The sequence below is a fragment of the Somniosus microcephalus genome, chromosome 1 (genome assembly GCF_052327205.1).
Source record: "Somniosus microcephalus isolate GS21.2 chromosome 1, FLI_Smic_1.0, whole genome shotgun sequence".
NCBI lineage: Eukaryota > Metazoa > Chordata > Chondrichthyes > Squaliformes > Somniosidae > Somniosus > Somniosus microcephalus.
The window spans coordinates 20,024,717-20,043,276 of record NC_140987.1 but is presented as its reverse complement, the minus strand read 5'-3'; the positions used below and the strand labels follow the sequence as shown (position 1 = coordinate 20,043,276).

The window sequence follows — 18,560 nt, the reverse complement described above, 5'->3', positions numbered from 1 at the left end:
CCCATTTCAACCCAGCACTACCAATTCGTTTGGCATGTGATGCATCACCCTATGGTATTGGAGCGGTGCTGTCGCACAAATTCCCAGACAGGTTGGAGAGGCCAGTAGCCTTTGCGTCTCGGTCACGAACCTCAGCCGAGCGCAACTACGCCCAGATTGACAGGGAGGCCCTCAGCCTAGTATGGGGAGTAAAAAAATTCAACCACTATCTGCATGGGCAGAAGTTCACCTTGCTGACTGACCACCAACCACTTGTCTCCATCTTTAATCCTAAGAAGGGCGTTCCAGTGATGACTGCACAGCGGTTACAAAGATGGTCCCTGTTTCTAGGGGCGAATCAATATGAAATAGAATATAAAGGCACAAAACAGCATGGGAACGCTGATGGGCTATCGCGCCTGCCACTGCCTACTGTGGAGGAAGCACCAGCAGTGGACCCTATCGAGATATTTTATTCGTCAATAATTGAACGATTGCCAGTAACAAACGCGGATATAGAGAAGGAGACCCGCAATGATCCGACGCTGTCACGGGTATATGAATTGACGGTGAGGGGATGGCCATACATGGCGACTCACTGTTGCCAGCATTCTCATCCAGAAGAGAACAGCTGTCAGTATGCCAGGGGACAGTGATGTGTGGATCCCGAGTGGTGATTCCACCCAAGTTAAGGGAGAGAGTGCTAACTGTGGGGGAGTGAAAATGAAAAGCCTAGCTAGGGCTTATGTGTGGTGGCCGGGAATCGATCAACAAATCGAAGACCTAACTAAGAAACATAGAAACATAGAGATAGGAACAGGAGTAGGCCATTCGGCCCTTCGAGCCTGCTCCGCCATTCAATGAGATCATGGCTGATCTTCGTCTGAGATCATAGCTGATCTTACCAGTTCAGTACCCCGTCCCCGCCTTTTCTCCGTAACCCTTAATCCCCTTAGCCTTCAGAAATATATCCAATTCTCTCTTGAAAATATTTATTGAATTAGCCTTCACAGCCCTCTGTGGCAGGGAATTCCACAGGCTCACCACTCTTTGAGTGAAGAAATTCTTCCTCATCTCTGTTTTAAATGATTTGCCCGCTATTTTTAGACTGTGGCCCCTGGTTCTGTGCTCCCCGGCCATTGGAAACATTCTCTCTGAATTCAGCCTGTCCAGGCCTGCCATAATTTTATATGTTTCGATGAGATCCCCTCTCAATCTTCTAAACTCCAGTGAGTACAAGCCCAAACTATTTAATCTCTCTTCGTAGGTCATTCCCGCCATTCCAGGTATCAGCCTGGTGAATCGCCGTTGCACTCTTTCCATGGCAAGAACATCCTTCCGCAGATGGGGCGACCAAAACTGTACACAATACTCCAGATGCGGTCTCACCAGCACCTTGTACAGCTGTAGTAAGGTATCCCTATTCCTATACTCGAACCCCCTTGATATGAAGGCCAACATACCATTTGCCTTCTTAATCGCCTGTTGCACCTGCATGCTCTCCTTCAGTGACTGGTGCACAAGAACACCCAGGTCCCTCTGCACTTCCCCATCTCCCAATCTATTGCCATTTAGATAATAATCTACCCTCCTGTTTTTACCCCCAAAGTGGATAACCTCGCATTTATCCACATTATAGTGCATCTGCCACGTAGCCGCCCATTCCCCCAACCTGTCCAAATCGCACTGTAGCCTCCTGACATCCTCATCAGAGCCCACCCCTCCTCCTAGTTTAGTGTCGTCAGCGAATTTGGAAATATTGCATCCAATTCCCTGATCCAGATCATTTATATATATTGTGAACAGCTGGGGTCCCAGGACAGATCCTTGCGGCACCCCGCTGGTCACTGCCTGCCACTCCGAAAACGAGCCGTTTATTCCAACTCTCTGTTTTCTATCCGCCAGCCAGTTCTCTATCCACGTTAATACTTTGCCCCCAATCCCATGAGCCTTAATTTTGCATGATAATCTTTTGTGTGGAACCTTATCGAAGGCTTTCTGGAAGTCAAGGTACACCACATCCACTGGCTCTCCCCCATCTATTTTACCAGTTACTTCCTCAAAAAATTCCAGCAGATTAGTCAAACACGATTTACCCTTTGTAAATCCATGTTGACTCTGTCCGATCCTTTCCCCATTTGTCAAGTGCTCCGCTATTTTATCCTTAATAATGGACTCTAGCATTTTGCCCACAACCGATGTAAGGCTTACTGGTCTATAATTCCCTGCTTTCTCTCTACCCCCCTTTTTAAATATTGGGGTAACATTAGCTACCCTCCAATCCACGGGTACTGTTCCCGAGTCAATGGAGTTCCGGAAGATGATCCTTAGAGCATCTGCTATCTCCAGGGCCACCTCCTTAAGTACCCTAGGATGTAGTTTATCAGGCCCCGGGGATTTGCCGGCCTTCAGTCCCCTCAACTTACCCAACACCATATCCCTAGAGATACTAATTTCTGTCAGCTCCTCCCTCTCATTAGTCCCTATGTTTGCCGATATTCCTGGGAGGTTATTTGTGTCCTCCTTTGTGAATACAGAACCAAAGTATGAGTTTAATTGGTCTGCCATTTCCTTATTCTCCATTATATATTCTCCCGAATCGGACTGCAAGGGACCGACTTGGGATTTTACCAGTCTTTTCCTCCTGATATACCGATAAAAGCTTTTGCAGTCTGTCTTTATGTTTGCTGCAAGTTTACTTTCGTATTCTATTTTCCCCTTCCTGATTAATCCCTTTGTCCTCTTTTGCTGTATCCTGTACTGCCCCCAATCTTCCGGTCTGGTGCTTTTTTTTGCCAGTTGATATGCCCTTTTTTTTGATTTTATGCTGTCCCTAATTTCCCTCGTTATCCACGGTTGAGTCACCTTTTTAGGTTTATTTTTATGCCAAACCGGTATAAACATGTTCTGGAATTCTTCCATTCTATCTTTGAATGCTTGCCATTGTCTATCCACTGTCAATCCCCCCAGAAACACCACCCAATCAATCTTACCCAATTCCCGTCTCATACCCTCGTAATTCCCTTTATTTAAGTTCTGGACCTTAGTCTCTGATTCAATTTCCTCACTCTCCATCTCGACTGAGAGCTCGATCATATTATGATCGCTCTGACCCAAGGGGCCTCGTACAAGAAGATTGCTGATAAGTCCCTTCTCATTGCACAATACCCAGTCTAAAATGGCCTGATCTCGAGTCGGCTCCTCGACATATTGGTCCAGATAACCGTCCCGAAAACATTCCAGGAATTCCTCCTCCTCAGAATTTTTACTAATTTGGGTAGTCCAATCAATATGTAAATTAAAGTCACCCATGATGACAGCTGTGCTCTTATCGCACGCTTCTCTAATTTCCCTTTTTATGCCTTCCCTCACCTCCATATTACTATTTGGAGGCCTATATATCACACCCACTAACGTTTTCCTCCCCTTGCTATTTCTCATTTCTACCCATACAGAAGGTCCAAAATGCACCACCACATGCCCCTCTACACACATGGGAGTGGATCTCCTCTCCATGGCAACGGGTGCATATTGATTTCGCTGGTCCATTCATGGACTCAATGTTCTTAATAGCAGTGGATGCTCATTCAAAGTGGCCTGAGGTGATAAAAATGTCTTCAACCACTACAGAGAAAACGATTGCAGTCCTACGGACCATATTTGCCAGAAACGGTTTGCCAGAGCAGATTTGCTCTGATAATGGACCACAGTTTGTGTCCGACGAGTTCCAAAAATTTATGAAAAGGAATGGGGTAAGACATTACACATCCGCCCCGTATCATCCAGCCACAAATGGATTGGCTGAGAGGTTCGTACAAACCTTTAAGAAGGCGATAAAGGCCATGTGCGACGATGAAATTCCACAACAGCATAAGATGGACAGTTTCTTATTTAGCCTACCGAAACGCGACACATGCAGTTACCAACCAGACCCCGGCTATGATGTTCTTTAACCGAAGGTTGAGATCTCGTCTGGACTTGCTCAGACCAAATGTGCGAAGAAATGTTGAGGACAAACAATTCCAGCACATCAATGAGAAGCCGACAAGGAGCTTCAATGTAGGGCAACCAGTCTTGGCCCGTGACTATCGAACAGAGAAATGGCAACCCGGAACGATATGTACAAGGCAGGGGCCATTAATGTACACAGTGGATATCGGGGAGAACATTGTGAGACGCCACGTCGATCAGATCTTAGCGTCACAGGAACGCGTCAACCCCATGTCTCGAGTACCTGGGGATGAACCCGACATACCGGTAGCATCTACTTCAGACCCAGTAGCAGTGGAACCCGATGAACTACCCGATGAAAAGGGGTCAGAATCGCCTCTGCACCAAGAACAAGAACTTCCGGAAAGGCGCTATCCCAAAAGGGTCAGGAAGCCGCCCCAAAGACTGAATCTATAAATGGACTTTTGTTGTTTAATGTACATGTTGAAATGTTAATTGTTATTTGAATATTAGGGGTATTACTAATCTAAAAGGGGAGGAATTGTAGTGTATGTGCCTTTAAGTCAGAACTACTTTTACAGCTCCTGTATACTGTAGTACCGGCAGTGACCACACCGGTATATAAGCTTTGCGCATGCCTCTGTACCCCCAGTCTAGAGACTACCCTCCTCCAGTAAAGACCTGTTACTTGTTAATGTACAGCATCCATGTGATTATTTAATAATAGCATATCCACTGAACCACAGATCCAACAGAAGCGTGAACCACAGTCACAGTCACAGAGGATGTCATCTATGACTATGATTGGAGCCGTTTCAGCGTTGTGGCAGGTGCGGAAACCTGATTGGAGAAATTCAGAAACATGAAGTTGCGAGAAAGATGGGCACAGATTTGGGAGGCGACACCACATTCAAGAACTTTGGAGACGAAAGGGAGGTTGGAGATGGAGCAGTAGTTTGCAAGGAGAGAGGGGTCGTGCGTGGGTTTTTTGAGGAAAGGGTGATGACAGCAGTTTTGAAAGGGAGGAGAATAGCACCTGAAGAGCGGGAACCATTTACAATGTCAACCTAGCATGGGGGCCAAGAAAGAAAGTTGGCTGTCATCAGCTTAGTGGGAATGGGATCAAGGGACCAACAGGTGGGTCAGATGAACAAGAGGGGAGAGAGGAGAGAAGCTAGAGAAAGGCGCGGGTTCAGGGCTAGGGCAAGGGGGAGCCTGGGGGAGGTTTGGCTTGATGGGCAAGAGGAAGCGGGGGTGTGGCAGAGGTAGCTGAAAGAATGGTTTCAATTTCGGTGACAAACAAATCCAACATCTCCTTGCTCTTATTGTTGGAGGTGAGGGTGGAGGGCCAGGGTAGAGGTGTTTATGGAGATGTTTAGTAGTGGACAAAAGAAGCAGGGGGTTATCTTTGCTCTCCAGGATGACTCCGGAGAAGTGGGCGGTTTTGGCAGATGAGAGCGAGGCCTGATAGTGCTTGATGTGGTCCAGTCAGATCTGATGATGGATGCCTAAATCAGATGTACACCAGATAAGGCTCAAATCTGTGCCCTTTGGATTTGAGAGTGTGAAGTTGTTGGCCATACAAGCGGGAACAACCGGGATGGGAGAGACTAAAAGATTTGCTGAAAATAAGGGCATCAAAGGTAGTGATAAAGAGTTGAGCAGGTCGACAGCTGTATAAGTATCATGGCGAATGGATGGCGAAAGGCCAGGCTGTTGGGAATAACACACAAATATTGCTGTAAAGTAGCTGCACAGTATAGCTAAGAGTCAGCTGTGGCTCAGCTGGTAGCACTTTTACGTCTGAGTGAGAAGGTTGTGGGTTCAAGGCCCGTTCCAGTGACTTGAGCACAAAAATCTGGGCTGACACTCCAGTGCAGTGCTGAGGGAGTGCTACACTGTCGGAGATGCCGTCTTTAAGATGAGACATTAAACCAAGTCTGCTCTCTAAGGTGAACGTAAAAGATCCCGTAGCACTATTCCAAAAAAGAGCAGTGGAGTTCTCCCCGGTGTCCTGACCAATATTTATCCCTCAATCAACATCACAAAAACATTATCTGGTCATTATCACATTGCTGTTTGTGGGAGCTTGCTGTGCATAAATTGGCTGCTGTGTTTCCTACATTACAATAGTGACTACACTTCAAAAAGTACTTTATTGGCTGTAAAGTGCTTTGGGACGTCTGGTGGTTATGAAAGGCGCTTGGTAAAATAATGGGACTAAAAGACGACAAGTCCCCTGGACCAGATGGCTGCATCCCAGGGTCTTAAACGAAATGGCTGCAGAGATAGTGGATGCATTGGCTGCAATATACGAAAATTCCCTGGACGCTGGTCCCAGCAGATTGAAAAACCGCAAATGTAACACCCCTATTTAAGAAAGGAGGGTGACAGAAAGCAGGAAACTATCGACCAGTTAGCCTAACATCTGTCGTTAGGAAAATGCTGGAGTCCTTCATTAAAGAAGCAGTAGCAGGGCATTTGGAAAATCATAATGCAGTCAAGCAGAGTCAGCATGGTTTTATGAAAGGGAAATCATGTTTAACAAATTTGCTGGAGTTCTTTGAGGATGTAACGAGCCGGGTGGATAATGGTGAGCCAGTGGATGTGGTGTATTTGGATTTCCAGAAGGCATTCGATAAAGTGCCACATAAAAGGTTACTGCATAAGATAAGAGCTCACGGAGTTGGGGGCAATATATTAGCATGGAGAGAGAATTGGCCAACTAAACGAAAGCAGAGAGTCGGGATAAATGGGTCATTTTCCGGTTGGCAAACGGTAACTAGTGGGGTGCCACAGCGATCGGTGCTGGGGCCTCAACTATTTACAATCTACATTAATGACTTGGATGAAGGGACCGAGTGTAATGTAGCCAAGTTTGCAGATGATACAAAGATGGGTGGGAAAGCAAGTTGTGCAGAGGACTCAAAGAATCAGCAAAGGGATATCGACAGGCTAAGTGAGTGGGATAACATTTGGCAGATAGAGTATAATGTGGGAAAGTGCGAGGTTATCCACTTTGGCAGGAAAAATAAAAAAACAAATTATTTAAATGGAGAGAGATTACAAAATGCTACAGTTCAGAGGGACCTGGGGGTCCTTGTGCATGAAACACAAAAAGTTAGGATGCAGTTACAGCAAGTAATCAAAAAGGCAAATGAAATGTTGGCCTTTATTGCAAGGGGGCTGGAGTATAAAAACAGGGAAGTCCTGCTACAACTGTACAGGTTATTGATGAGTACTGCATACAGTTTTGGTCTCCTTATTTAAGGAACGATATCCTTGCATTGGAGGCAGTTCAGAGACGATTCACTCGGTTGATTCCTGAAATGAGGGGGTTGACTTTTGAAGAAAGGTTGAGCCTATACTTATTGGAATTTAGAAGAATGAGAGGTGATCTTATTGAAACATATAAGATACAGAGGGGATGTTTCCCCTCGTGGAGAAATCTAGAACTCAGGGGCATAGTTTCAGAATAAAGGTTCGCCCTTTTAGAACTGAGATGAGGAGGAATTTCTTCTCTCAGAGGGTCGTAAATCTGTGGAATTCTCTGCCCTAGAGAGCTGTGGAGCCTAGGTCATTAAATACATTTAAACATAAAAATATAAGAAATAGAAGCAGGAGCAGGCCATTCGGCCCTTCGAGCCTGCTCCGCCATTCAATGAGATCATGGCTGATCTTCTGCCTCAATTCCATGATTGCCATATCCCTTGATGCCCTTACTAGTCAGAAATCTACCGACTTCTGTTTTGAATATACCCAATGACTGAGCCTCCACAGTCCTCTGGGGTAGAGAATTCCAAAGGTTCACCACCCTCTGTGTGAAGAAATTTCTTCTCATTTCAGTCCTGAATGGCCTACCCTTTATCCTGAGGCTGTGGCCCCTGGTTCTAGACTCCCCAGCCAAGGGAAACATTCTCCCAGCATCCACCCTTTCAAGCCCTGTAATAATTTTGTATGCTTCAATGAGATCCCCTCTCATTCTTCTGAATTCAAGAGAATACAGGCCTAGTTTACTCAATCTCTTCTCATACGGCAGTCTGTCGAGATCCCCTTGAAGCCTCTTCACATCCTCTTCGCAACTGACACTGCCACCTAGCTTTGTGTCATCAGCAAATCAGCAAAGTCCCCTCATCCAAATCATAGATATAGATTGTGAATAGCTGGGGCCCAAGCACCAATCCTTGCGGTACCCCACTAGTCACAGCCTGCCATCCTTTAAAAAGACCCGTTTATCCTTACTCTTTGTTTTCTGTCTGTTAACCAATTCTCAATCCATGCTAGTATATTACCCCCAATTCCATGTGCCCTAATTTTATTCACCAACCTCTTGTGTGGGACCTTATCGAAGGCCTTCTGAAAATCCAGATACACCACATCCCCTTTGTCGACTCCACTAGTTACATCCTCAAAGAACTCCAATAGGTTTGTCAAACAGGACTTCCCTTTCTTAAATCCATGTTGACTCTGCCCAATCTCACTATTAGTTTCTAAGTGCCCAGTTATTGCATCCTTTATAATAGATTCCAGCATTTTCCCAACTACTGATGTGAGGCCAACAGGTCTGTAGTTCCCCGTTTTCTCTCTCCCTCCTTTCTTAAATAGCGGGGTTACACTTGCTATCCTCCAATCTATAGAATTTTGGAAGATGACTACCAATGTGTCCACTATCCCAATGGCCACCTCTTTCAAAACCCTAGGATGTAGGTCATCCAGTCCTTGAGATTTATCGACTTTTAGTCCCATTAATATTGCTAGTACAGGAAACTTTGTGCTATCCGGCACCGACGGGACCAAGCTGTTGCCGGTCCCTCAAAACTGCCGGACACACCAGCGTTAATGTTGAAGCATACGGAGCTTTTCATCTCCGTATCTGACAACAAACACTGTTGCTTAGCAACAGCTTCTAAACAGTCGGCCCGTACCTTGGAAGCATCTCTCTGAAGCTGTTGCTAAGCTACAGAGACTTTGCAGAACATGACTGTTGAAAAAAAAGCCACGAGAAGAAAAAAAACTAACAAAACAGCTCCTGATTTTTGCAGGTGGCTCGAGCTTGCCGGACATTTAGCCTCCGGATAACACAAAGTTTCCTGTACTGTTTTTTTACTGATAATTTCTTTAAGTTCCTCATTCTTGCCACACCCTTGGTTTTCTTGTACTGTATTTCTGGGAGGTTTTTTGTGTCTTCCTCCGTGAAGACAGAAACAAAGTATTTATTTAATTTTTCTGCCATTTCCTAATTCCCCATTATAAATTCTCCCATCTCTGACTGTAAAGGACCTACATTTACCTTCGCCAGTCTTTTCCTTTTCACATACCGAAAGAAGCTTTTACAATCCATTTTTATATTTTTCGCTAGTTTGTGCTCATATTCCATTTTCCCTTTATCAATTTCTTGGTCCCCCTTTGCTGATTTCTGAAAAGATCCCAATCCTCAGGCTGACCGCTTTTTCTGGCAACTTTATAAGCTTCCTCCTTTGACTTAATACTAGCTTTAATTTCTTTTGTTAGCCATGGTTGGATCACTTTTCCTTTTAAGGTGGAGATAGACAGATTTTTGCAAGATAAGGGAGTGAGGGGTTATGGGGAGTGGGCAGGGAAGTGGCTTTGAGCCCAAGATCAGCCATGATCATATTGAATGGCGGAGCAGGCTTGAGGGGCCAAGTGGCCTGTTCCTGCTCCTTTTACTTCTGTTCTTATGTTCTATAGAAATGCAAGTCTGTCTTTCTTTTTTTTTATATAAGGCCATCAAAGAAAGTAGTAGTTGTTTCCTGACACAGAGAAATGTCAGCTTGGCTGCAGTAAGTAAGGCAGTAGAAATGAAAACTGCAGTTCTACAAGTTACCTTATACATGCTCTGATGTGAGAGAAAATGTGCTGCATGAAGAGATTTCCATGGGCCAGAGCACCCAGTCTCAATCCCGAGTGCTCTTATGATTAAAGGTTAAACTTGCGTCTAATTGGAGTTGACAGTGTGGAACAGATCATAGACCCCAGCTAGACATGAAACAACTTCCACTTAATGAGCAAGCTATGATAGATTTGCTTGGGAGGTGGAACTTGGAAGGTGTGGAGTATGGGGAGATTGGCGAAGAGCACAGAGCTAGTAATATGTACCACGTTTTTCAGATACTGCAGAATAGGGATAATTCATTGCCTCTGCGCTGCCGATAGGGAGACTCGCCCACCGGCAGCACATATCAGAAATCCAGCCAGGCGCTGCCTGTGATTTTCCACCTTATTGTGTGAGGCTCCTGCCGACAGCGCAGGCTAATGTGCTTCATCAACGCATTGACACAGTGACTGCGAACAGATCCATAACAGTGCCTGGAGTTTGCGAGGACAGAGGGGGAATGGGGCTGTTTCCATTAGAATACAAGAGATTAAGGTGTGATTTAATTGAGGGGGTTTAAAATTATGAAAGAATGGGACTAAGGAGATAGAAACAGACAGATTCCAGTGATTGAGTGGGACGAGAGCAAGGGGACAGAGATATAAGATTAAATGTAAGAGATTTAGGGTGGAGAGCAGGAGGGTTTTTTTTTTACATCTTGCGCCTTGGGATGTTTTACTACGTTAAAGGTGCTATATAAATGCAAGTTGTTGTTGTTGTATACAGAGGGTTGTGGAATGCACTGCCACAGATAGTGATTGAAGCTGAGGCCATGTCAGCATTTGAGAATAGGTTAGATTGGTGGTTGAAGGAAAAGGGAAAATAAAGAGAAATGGAAACAGAGCAGGCACACGGGAACAATGATGTGGAGGATTAACACCAACACAGATTGCTCGGGCTGAACAGCCTGTTTCCGTGTTATAATTTCTCTGTAATTCTGTGTAATGGCAGTGCAGTACCCAGTGTGTCTAATTACTCATTATATACCATCTGCTCTCTTCACAAAGCAACACTCGAACCAAACGTGAACAGCACCACTCACCGCTCATCATGCTCACTTGAAGCAGGCACCAGCACACTATGGAAGGAGTAGCTGGTGATGTTCATCAGAAAGTGCAAGGGTGAGTCACAGGGAACTGCTGGGGCTGTGATAGTGTTGATGTTCAGTCCTTGCCGAACATTCTGTGCCAAAACATATTTTACAGTAATTGTTTCTTTTAAGGTGAATGTGCTGATCTCTGCCTAACATTACACAGAAACATAGAAGATAGGAGCAGGAGTAGGCCATTCAGCCCCTCGAGCCTGCTCCGCCATTCAATGAGATCATGGCTGATCATCCAAATTCAGTACCCTGTCCCTGCCTTCTCCCCATACCCCTTGATCCCTTTAGCCTTCAGAAATATATTTAACTCCTTCTTGAATATATTTAATGAATTGGCCTCAACTGCCTTCTGTGGTAGAGAATCCCACAGGTTCACCACTCTCTGGGTGAAGAAATTCCTCCTCATCTCTGTCCTAAATGGCTTACCCCTTATCCTTAGACTGTGACCCCTGGTTCTGGACTCCCCCGCCATCGGGAACATCCTTCCTGCATCTAGACCAGGGTCACTAGTCCGGAACTGGAGCCTAACAATGGTTTTGCACGACGTTAGTGGTAAAATGGCAAACAAATCAATTCAAGTGTCAATATCACGGAACAATTTCTGTGCTTAGGAACAACCAGGCATTGAGCGTTGCCCCACTGCAGAGTTTAATTTTAATTATCTCTAGAATTGCTGAAAAGCCCAGGTTTGATGGAAAATATGGATAACTCCAATGATACCTTTGAGGCTAGAAGTTACTGTTGGTGATATTAGCGAATGCTGAACGCATTGCTGGGACATTCCTCTGCTGTCTTAATGGAGGTGGTCAACCCACTAGTGGACAAAAGAGTGTCATACGAACCCACTGGCCTGGATTTTGCGGTAATAATAACGGTGCGGCTGTCAGCGCTCACCGTTATTATGGACTAAATCAGACAGCAACTTCTGGCGTCCACACATGCGCGGTTAAATGCGGAAATCTGGAAGTTGCTTTCCAATTTGCCCTGCTCCTACACAAGCTGCGCTACACCTGTATCTCGCCGATAGATTCATCATTAATACACATGCAAGGCGTGAAGTTGCTGTACTTACCCACTAAACACGCCGGAAAAAGTTAGGGCTGGTGAATATTTAATGGCGTGATAAGTCTTAGTTACTAGTAAACAACCTCTCTGGCCTTGAAAATTAAATTTTACATGTGTGGAGTCTCATTCCTTCAGAATTTAGTTATTGTCAGAGATTTTATAAGAATTAAAAGTTAAAATATTTTATTTTACATGTTCTTTCTGTCTCTTTCACAGAATCATAGAATGGTTACAGCCCGGAAGGCAGCCATTTGGCCCGTTGAGCCCATGCCGGCACTGTGCAAGAGCACTTCAGCTACTCCCACTCCCCCGCCCTTTCCCCGTAGCTCTGCAATTTTTTTTCCTTCAGGTACTTATCCAACTCCCTTTTGAAAGGTGTGATTGAGTCTGCCTCCTCCACCCTTTCAGGCAGTGCATTCCAGATCCTAACCACTCGCTGAGTAAAAAGTTTTCCCTCACATCGCCTTTGGTTCTTTTGCCAATCACCTTAAATCTGTGTCCTCTGGTTATTGACCCTTCTGCCAATGGGAACAGTTTCTCTCTCTCTCTACTCTGTCCAGACCCCTCATGATTTTGAACACCTCTATCAAATCTCCTATCAATCTTCTCTGCTCTAAGGAGAACAACCCCAGCTTTTCCAGTCTATCCACGTAACTGATCCCTGGAATCATTCTCGTAAATCTTTTCTGCACCCTCTCTAAGGCCTTCACATCTTTCCTAAAGTGCGGTGCCCAGAATTGGACACGATACTCCAGTTGAGGCCAAACCAGTGTTTTATACAGGTTCATCATAATTTCCACGTTTTGTACTCTATACCTCTGTTCATGAAGCCCAGGATCCCATAAGCTTTTTTAACTGCTTTCTCAACCTTCCCTATCACCTTCAACAATTTGTGCACATACACCCCCAGGTCTCTCTGTTTATGCACCCCCTTTAGGATTGTACCCTGTAGTTTATATTTCCTCTCTTCATTCTACCAAAATGTATCACTTCGCACTTTTCTGCGTTAAATTTCATTTGCCACGTGTCCACCCATTCCACCAGCCTCCTGAAGTCAATCACTCTCCTCCTCACTGTTCACTGTACTTCCAAGTTTTGTGTCATCTGCAAATTTTGAAATTGTGCCCTGTGCACCCACATCCAAGTCATTAATATACATCAGGAAAAGCAGTAGTCTCTCTCTTCTCTCTTAATACCATCTTTCTTTCCCTCATTTTATTTTGCTTTCTGTACATGATTTTACACTGAATATTCTAATTTATACTTCCTGGTTTGGACTCTGCGTGGTTCAGTGAGGATTCTTCAATCTGATTGGTTAAAGAGACACGCTGTTACTTGGCCTGCTCACACACACCACAGATGCCCTGTTGAAAGTGCAGCGCTGGAAATGAGCTCTAATTACCGTAAGTTGCCGTGCAAAAGCCCACGAAAAGTCTGTGGGCAGCTGTAACCGTAATGAACCGGGGGGGGGGGGGGGGGCAACAGGGGAGGGCGCTGTTCCTTGGCTGCGGACCGCAAAATCTGTGCCATTAAACGCTTGTTCTAATATTGCCAACCGTAATTTGTAGCTTTAATATAAAAATGTCTTATACTAGTATTATGCAAGTTGTCTGTTTACAAAACATAACCTCAAATCATTTGAGTGCAAAATAATACTTTCCTCGTGTATCAAGTGAAAGCTATGGTTAACTACTATTAGCCTAACCATAATGAATGCCACCAGTGGGAGTTTCTGTTTCCCTATTTCTTTTATAAGAAATCTTTGGCTCCCCAATGGCTCAGTGGGGTAGAACTTGGTGGGAGCTCTTTTGGGAGCAAAGCATACCTGCGCAATTATAAATTCGTGGAGCCCATTTTTTAGGCGTCCAAGTGTTCGGCCTCTTGAATCTGTTAATTAGGAGCCTAAAGCCTGTCGAAGGCCCCCTTGTTCCCGATGAGCGGGGCAAGCTTTGGGCCGAATGATTCCCACGGCTGCCAACTAAAAATAAGTATTGAAATAGTTTTCCCTTCCTGTGGAGCCAGAAGGAGCAGGAGTTCTCTCACCACTCCGCAGGTGTCATGATCACGCCCCTCCCCGTACCCCTTTCCTACCTCCCCTCCTCTCCGGACTTACCTGAGGGCCAGTGCCGGTTAGGCAGGCGGCCCTAAATGGGGTTCTCCCATGGGGCGAGCTGCCTGTGGAGGTGCGACCAGCACCAGCAGCTCGCTCCGAGTTTGCTTACGAGGCCCGGGGATCATTTTCCTAGCGATCCTCGGGCCTCCTGTTTTGGGCGCTCGCTAATCGCGCAAGCGGGCTCAGACGAATTTTTAACCCCAGCGACTTTACTCAATGAATAACTTGAGCCATTTAAACAAGGAGCTCCTCAGGTTCAATCCCTGGTCTGTGCTGGGTCGGCTGACCCTGCTGGGACAGCGAATAAGGAGCACTACAATTGACCTCATCACCAATGGGTTAGGGAGGGGAAATTCAACCAGTGACCCCTGGGGGAAATGTGGGTGTGTGGATGTTGGCCGAGGATAGGAATGGGCTCGGCTGTGATGTCCACCATAGCCACATAGCCTGCCGGCACGCCCCATTTGGGCTCGCCTGTGAATAATGAGGTGCTGGAGGGGGCCTGGAACCACACCCCTGCGAGCAGTCGATGTGTTCAGCAGAGCAGGGATAGAGGGGAGAAAATTAGCGAGAGAAAGAAAACAAAAGCATCCAAACCTCTGCCCTTTGGCGATTTTTCTTTTTACGTTCTTTCAGCAGTTGCTTCTCTTTGGGAGGTTCGTAGGTGCTTCTGGGAATCTGGATTACAGAAGAGAGAACAATGAGACTGAGACTACATCTGCCTGAAATATCAGCGAGGTTATACAGCAAATCCATTAGTCCATTTGTAAGGGTTTAACAGTATTTACAGCACAGAAACAGGCCCTTTGACCTCACAGGTCCATGCCACTGTTTATGCTCAACACAAGCCTCCCCCAAACTTCTTTATCAAACCTTATTAGCATATCCTTCAATTCCTTTCTTCCCCTTGTGTTTATCTAGCTTCCCCTTAAATGCATCTACGCTAGTCGCCTCAACTACTCCCTGTGGTAGCGAGTTCAGGGGTACGGTAGCATAGTGGTTATGTTACTGGACGAGTAATCCAGAGGCCTGCACTAATGCTCCGGAGAAATGAGTTCAAATCCCACCACGGCAGCTGGGGATTTTAATTCAGTTCATTAAATAAATCTGGAATAAAAAGCTAGTATCAGTAATGGTGATCATGAAACTACCGGATTGTCGTAAAAACTCATCTGCTTCACTAATGTTCTTTAGGGAAGGAAATCTGCTGACCTTACCCGGTCTGGCCTACATGTGACTCCAGACCAACAGCAATGTGGTTGACTCTTAACTGCCCTCTGAAATGGCAGAGCGAACCACTCAGTTGTACAAAAACCCTACGAAAAACAATAACAGACTCCAGCGGTTCAAGAAGGCGGCTCACCACCACCTTCTCGAGGGCAATTAGGGATGGGCAATAAATGCCGGCCTTGCCAGCGACGCCCACATCCCATGCAAGATAAAAAGAAATTCTCACCACTCTCTGGGTGAAGAAGTTTCTCCTGAATTCCCGACTGGATTTATTTATGGCCCCTAGTTTTGGTCTCCCCCACAGACATCTTCTCTATGTCTACCCTATCAAACCCTTTCATAATCTTAAAGACCTGAATCAGGTCACTAATCCATCGACAAATAGCTACAGAATTGTTTTGCTGTTGCACAATTGTGAAAAGTGGGTCAGAAATTTCAGCTGCAGATCAAATCAGTGCGTCTTGACAAGGAAAATAAATTTGTTGGGGTTTCAAACAGTTAGATGTCAACCAGATTTTTTATTTTTAAAAAGATCTCTGCAAACAGTCCTTTGAAAACCTTTCAAACACACCCAAAGTGAGGTGCATGACAGCTTGTCTCAGTTGGTCGCAGCCTCGCCTCCGAGTCAGAATGCTGTGGGTTTAAGCTTCACTGCGGAACTCGAGCATGTGATCTAGGCTGAGTTAGTGCGGTTACTGAGGAAGCGATGTAATTGGGGGTGCCTACCTTTGGGATTAGATTGAGGCCCATCTGCCTCTTTTCGGTGGATGTAAAACGGCACTATTCGAAGAAGAGCAGGGAGGTCTCCCGGTCAAACGCTTTTCCCTCCAACCACCACCACCGCGAAGAATGACTCATTTTTTGTGCGAACTTGCTGTGTGAAAACGGCTGCCGTATTCCCTTGAATAGCAGTAGTTGCACTCCAAAGTAATTAATTGTACATGAAGCTGGGGGGCGGGGGCTCGAAGAGACGTGACAGCCAAAGTTTTCTGCTCGTGCACTTGCTAGTAAGCGATTTCGCCCCACTCATTTTAATTGGCAGGAGAATCGTGGGCTGGCAAATGCAAAAGCAAGAAAAGGCCAGCCGGTGAGTCGCTATGTAAATGCAAGTTCTTCCCTTGCAAACGTGGAAGGTAAGATTTCCTCTGGTTGCTAGGTGTTACTGACATCATAAACACAGCGGGAATTCTCTGCTCAGTATCTCCAGTAACAACACATCCACAGCAATCAAAGGAAACCTTCTCCCATGCAGTCTTGGACAATAAAAAGACGTGCAGCTTCTTGCCACAGTCCTGACGAAGAGTCCCACGTGAACATTAACCCGTCTTTCAAATGCTGCTAACCTGCTGTGTGCTTCCAGCATTTTCTGTTCTCATTTTAGACTTTCAGCATTTACATTGTGTTTCTTTTTATCTTCGAACACGCACGGTTGCTTTTTATGGCATTAGTTTTTCTTTCTTTTGGTCTGAAACCTCAGATCCAATGCAGTCTTTTACACTTAAAAACATAAGAACATAAGAAATAGGAGCAGGAGTAGGCCATTCGGCCCTTCGAGCTTACTCCACCATTCAATGAGATCATGGCTGATCTTCTGCCTCAACTCCATTCACCGGCCCTATCGCCATATCCCTTGATGCCCTTACTAGTCAGAAATCTATCGACTTCTGTTTTGAATACACCCAATGACTGAGCCTCCACAGCCCTCTGGGGTAGAGAATTCCAAAGATTCACCACCCTCTATGTGAAGAAATTTCTTCTCATCTCAGTCCTGAATGGCCTACCCTTTATCCTGAGGCTGTGGCCCCTGGTTCTAGACTCCCCAGCCAAGGGAAACATTCTCCCAGCATCCACCTATCAAGCCCTGTAATAATTTTATATGCTTCAATGAGATCCCCTCTCATTCTTCTGAATTCAAGAGACTACAGGCCTAGTTTACTCAATCTCTTCTCATACGACAGTCCCTGCATCCCAGGAATCAATCTTGTGAACCTTCGTTGCACTCCCTCTATGGCAAGTATATCCTTTCTTAGGTAAGGAGACCAAAATTGTACACAGTACAATTGGTGTGGTCTCACCAAGGCCCTATATAATTGGAGTAAGACTTCTTTACTCCTGTACTCAAATCCTCTTGTAATAAAGGCCAGCATACCATTTGCCTTCCTAATGGCTTGCTGCACCTGCACATTCACTTTCAGTGACTCATGTACAAGGACACCCAGGTCCCTTTGAGCATCTGCATTCCCCAATCTTTCACCATTTAGGAAATACTCTGCCTTTGTTTTTTCTACCAAAGTGGATAACTTCACATTTATCCACATTATATTCCATCTGCCATGTTCTCGCCCACTCACTGAGCCTGTCGAAATCCCCTTGAAGCCTCTTCACATCCTCTTTGCATCTGACACTGCCACCTAGCTTTGTATCATCAGCAAATTTGGAAATGTTACATTTAGTCCCCTCATCCAAATCATTGATATAGATTGTGAATAGCTGGGGCCCAAGCACCGATACTTGTGGTACCCCACTTGTCACAGCCTGCCATCCTGAAAAAGACCTGTTTATCCCTACTCTTTGTTTTCTGTCTATTAACCAATTCTCAATCCATGCTAGTATATTACCCCCAATTCCATGTGCCCTAATTTTGTTCACCAACCTCTTGTGTGGGACCTTATCGAAGGCCTTCTGAAAATCCAGATACACCACATCTACTGGTTCCCCATTGTCTACTCCACTAGTTACATCCTCAAAGAACTCCAATAGGTTTGTCAAGCGGGATTTCCCTTTCATAAATCCATGTTGACTCTGCCCAATCTTGCTATTCGTTTCGAAGTGCCCAGTTATTGCATCCTTTATAATAGATTCCAGCATTTTCCCAACTACTGATGTGAGGCTAACAGGTCTGTAGTTCCCCATTTTCTCTCTCCCTCCTTTCTTAAATAGCGGGGTTACATTTGCTTTCCTCCAATCTGCAGGAACCGTTCCAGAATCTATAGAATTTTGGAAGATGACAACCAATGCGTCCACTATTCCAATGGCCACCTCTTTCAAAACCCTAGGATGTAGGTCATCCGGTCCTTGGGATTTGTCGACCTTTAGTCCCATTAATTTTGCTACTACTGTACTGTTTTTTACTAATAATAATTTCTTTAAGTTCTTCATTCTCGCCACATCCTTGGTTTTCTCGTATTTCTGGGAGGTTTTTTGTGTCTTCCTACGTGAAGACAGAA

The 18,560-nt window shown here is 45.3% G+C and overlaps 1 protein-coding gene across 4 annotated transcripts in view; it reads right to left on the bottom strand.

The window, feature by feature from the left end:
- cfap99 (cilia and flagella associated protein 99) overlaps nucleotides 1-18,560 on the bottom strand; it is a 218,573-nt gene that overhangs the window by 93,580 nt on the left and 106,433 nt on the right. For 3 of the 4 annotated variants that reach the window (XM_085972952.1, XM_085972776.1, XM_085972864.1), the window contains 2 exons: nucleotides 14,701-14,781; nucleotides 10,866-11,005 (listed from right to left, as the gene is read on the bottom strand). In XM_085972952.1, the coding sequence (XP_085829078.1) occupies nucleotides 10,866-11,005; nucleotides 14,701-14,781 (221 nt within the window). The remainder of the gene's footprint in view (nucleotides 1-10,865; nucleotides 11,006-14,700; nucleotides 14,782-18,560) is intronic. The other variant, XM_085973036.1, reaches the window with a different exon arrangement.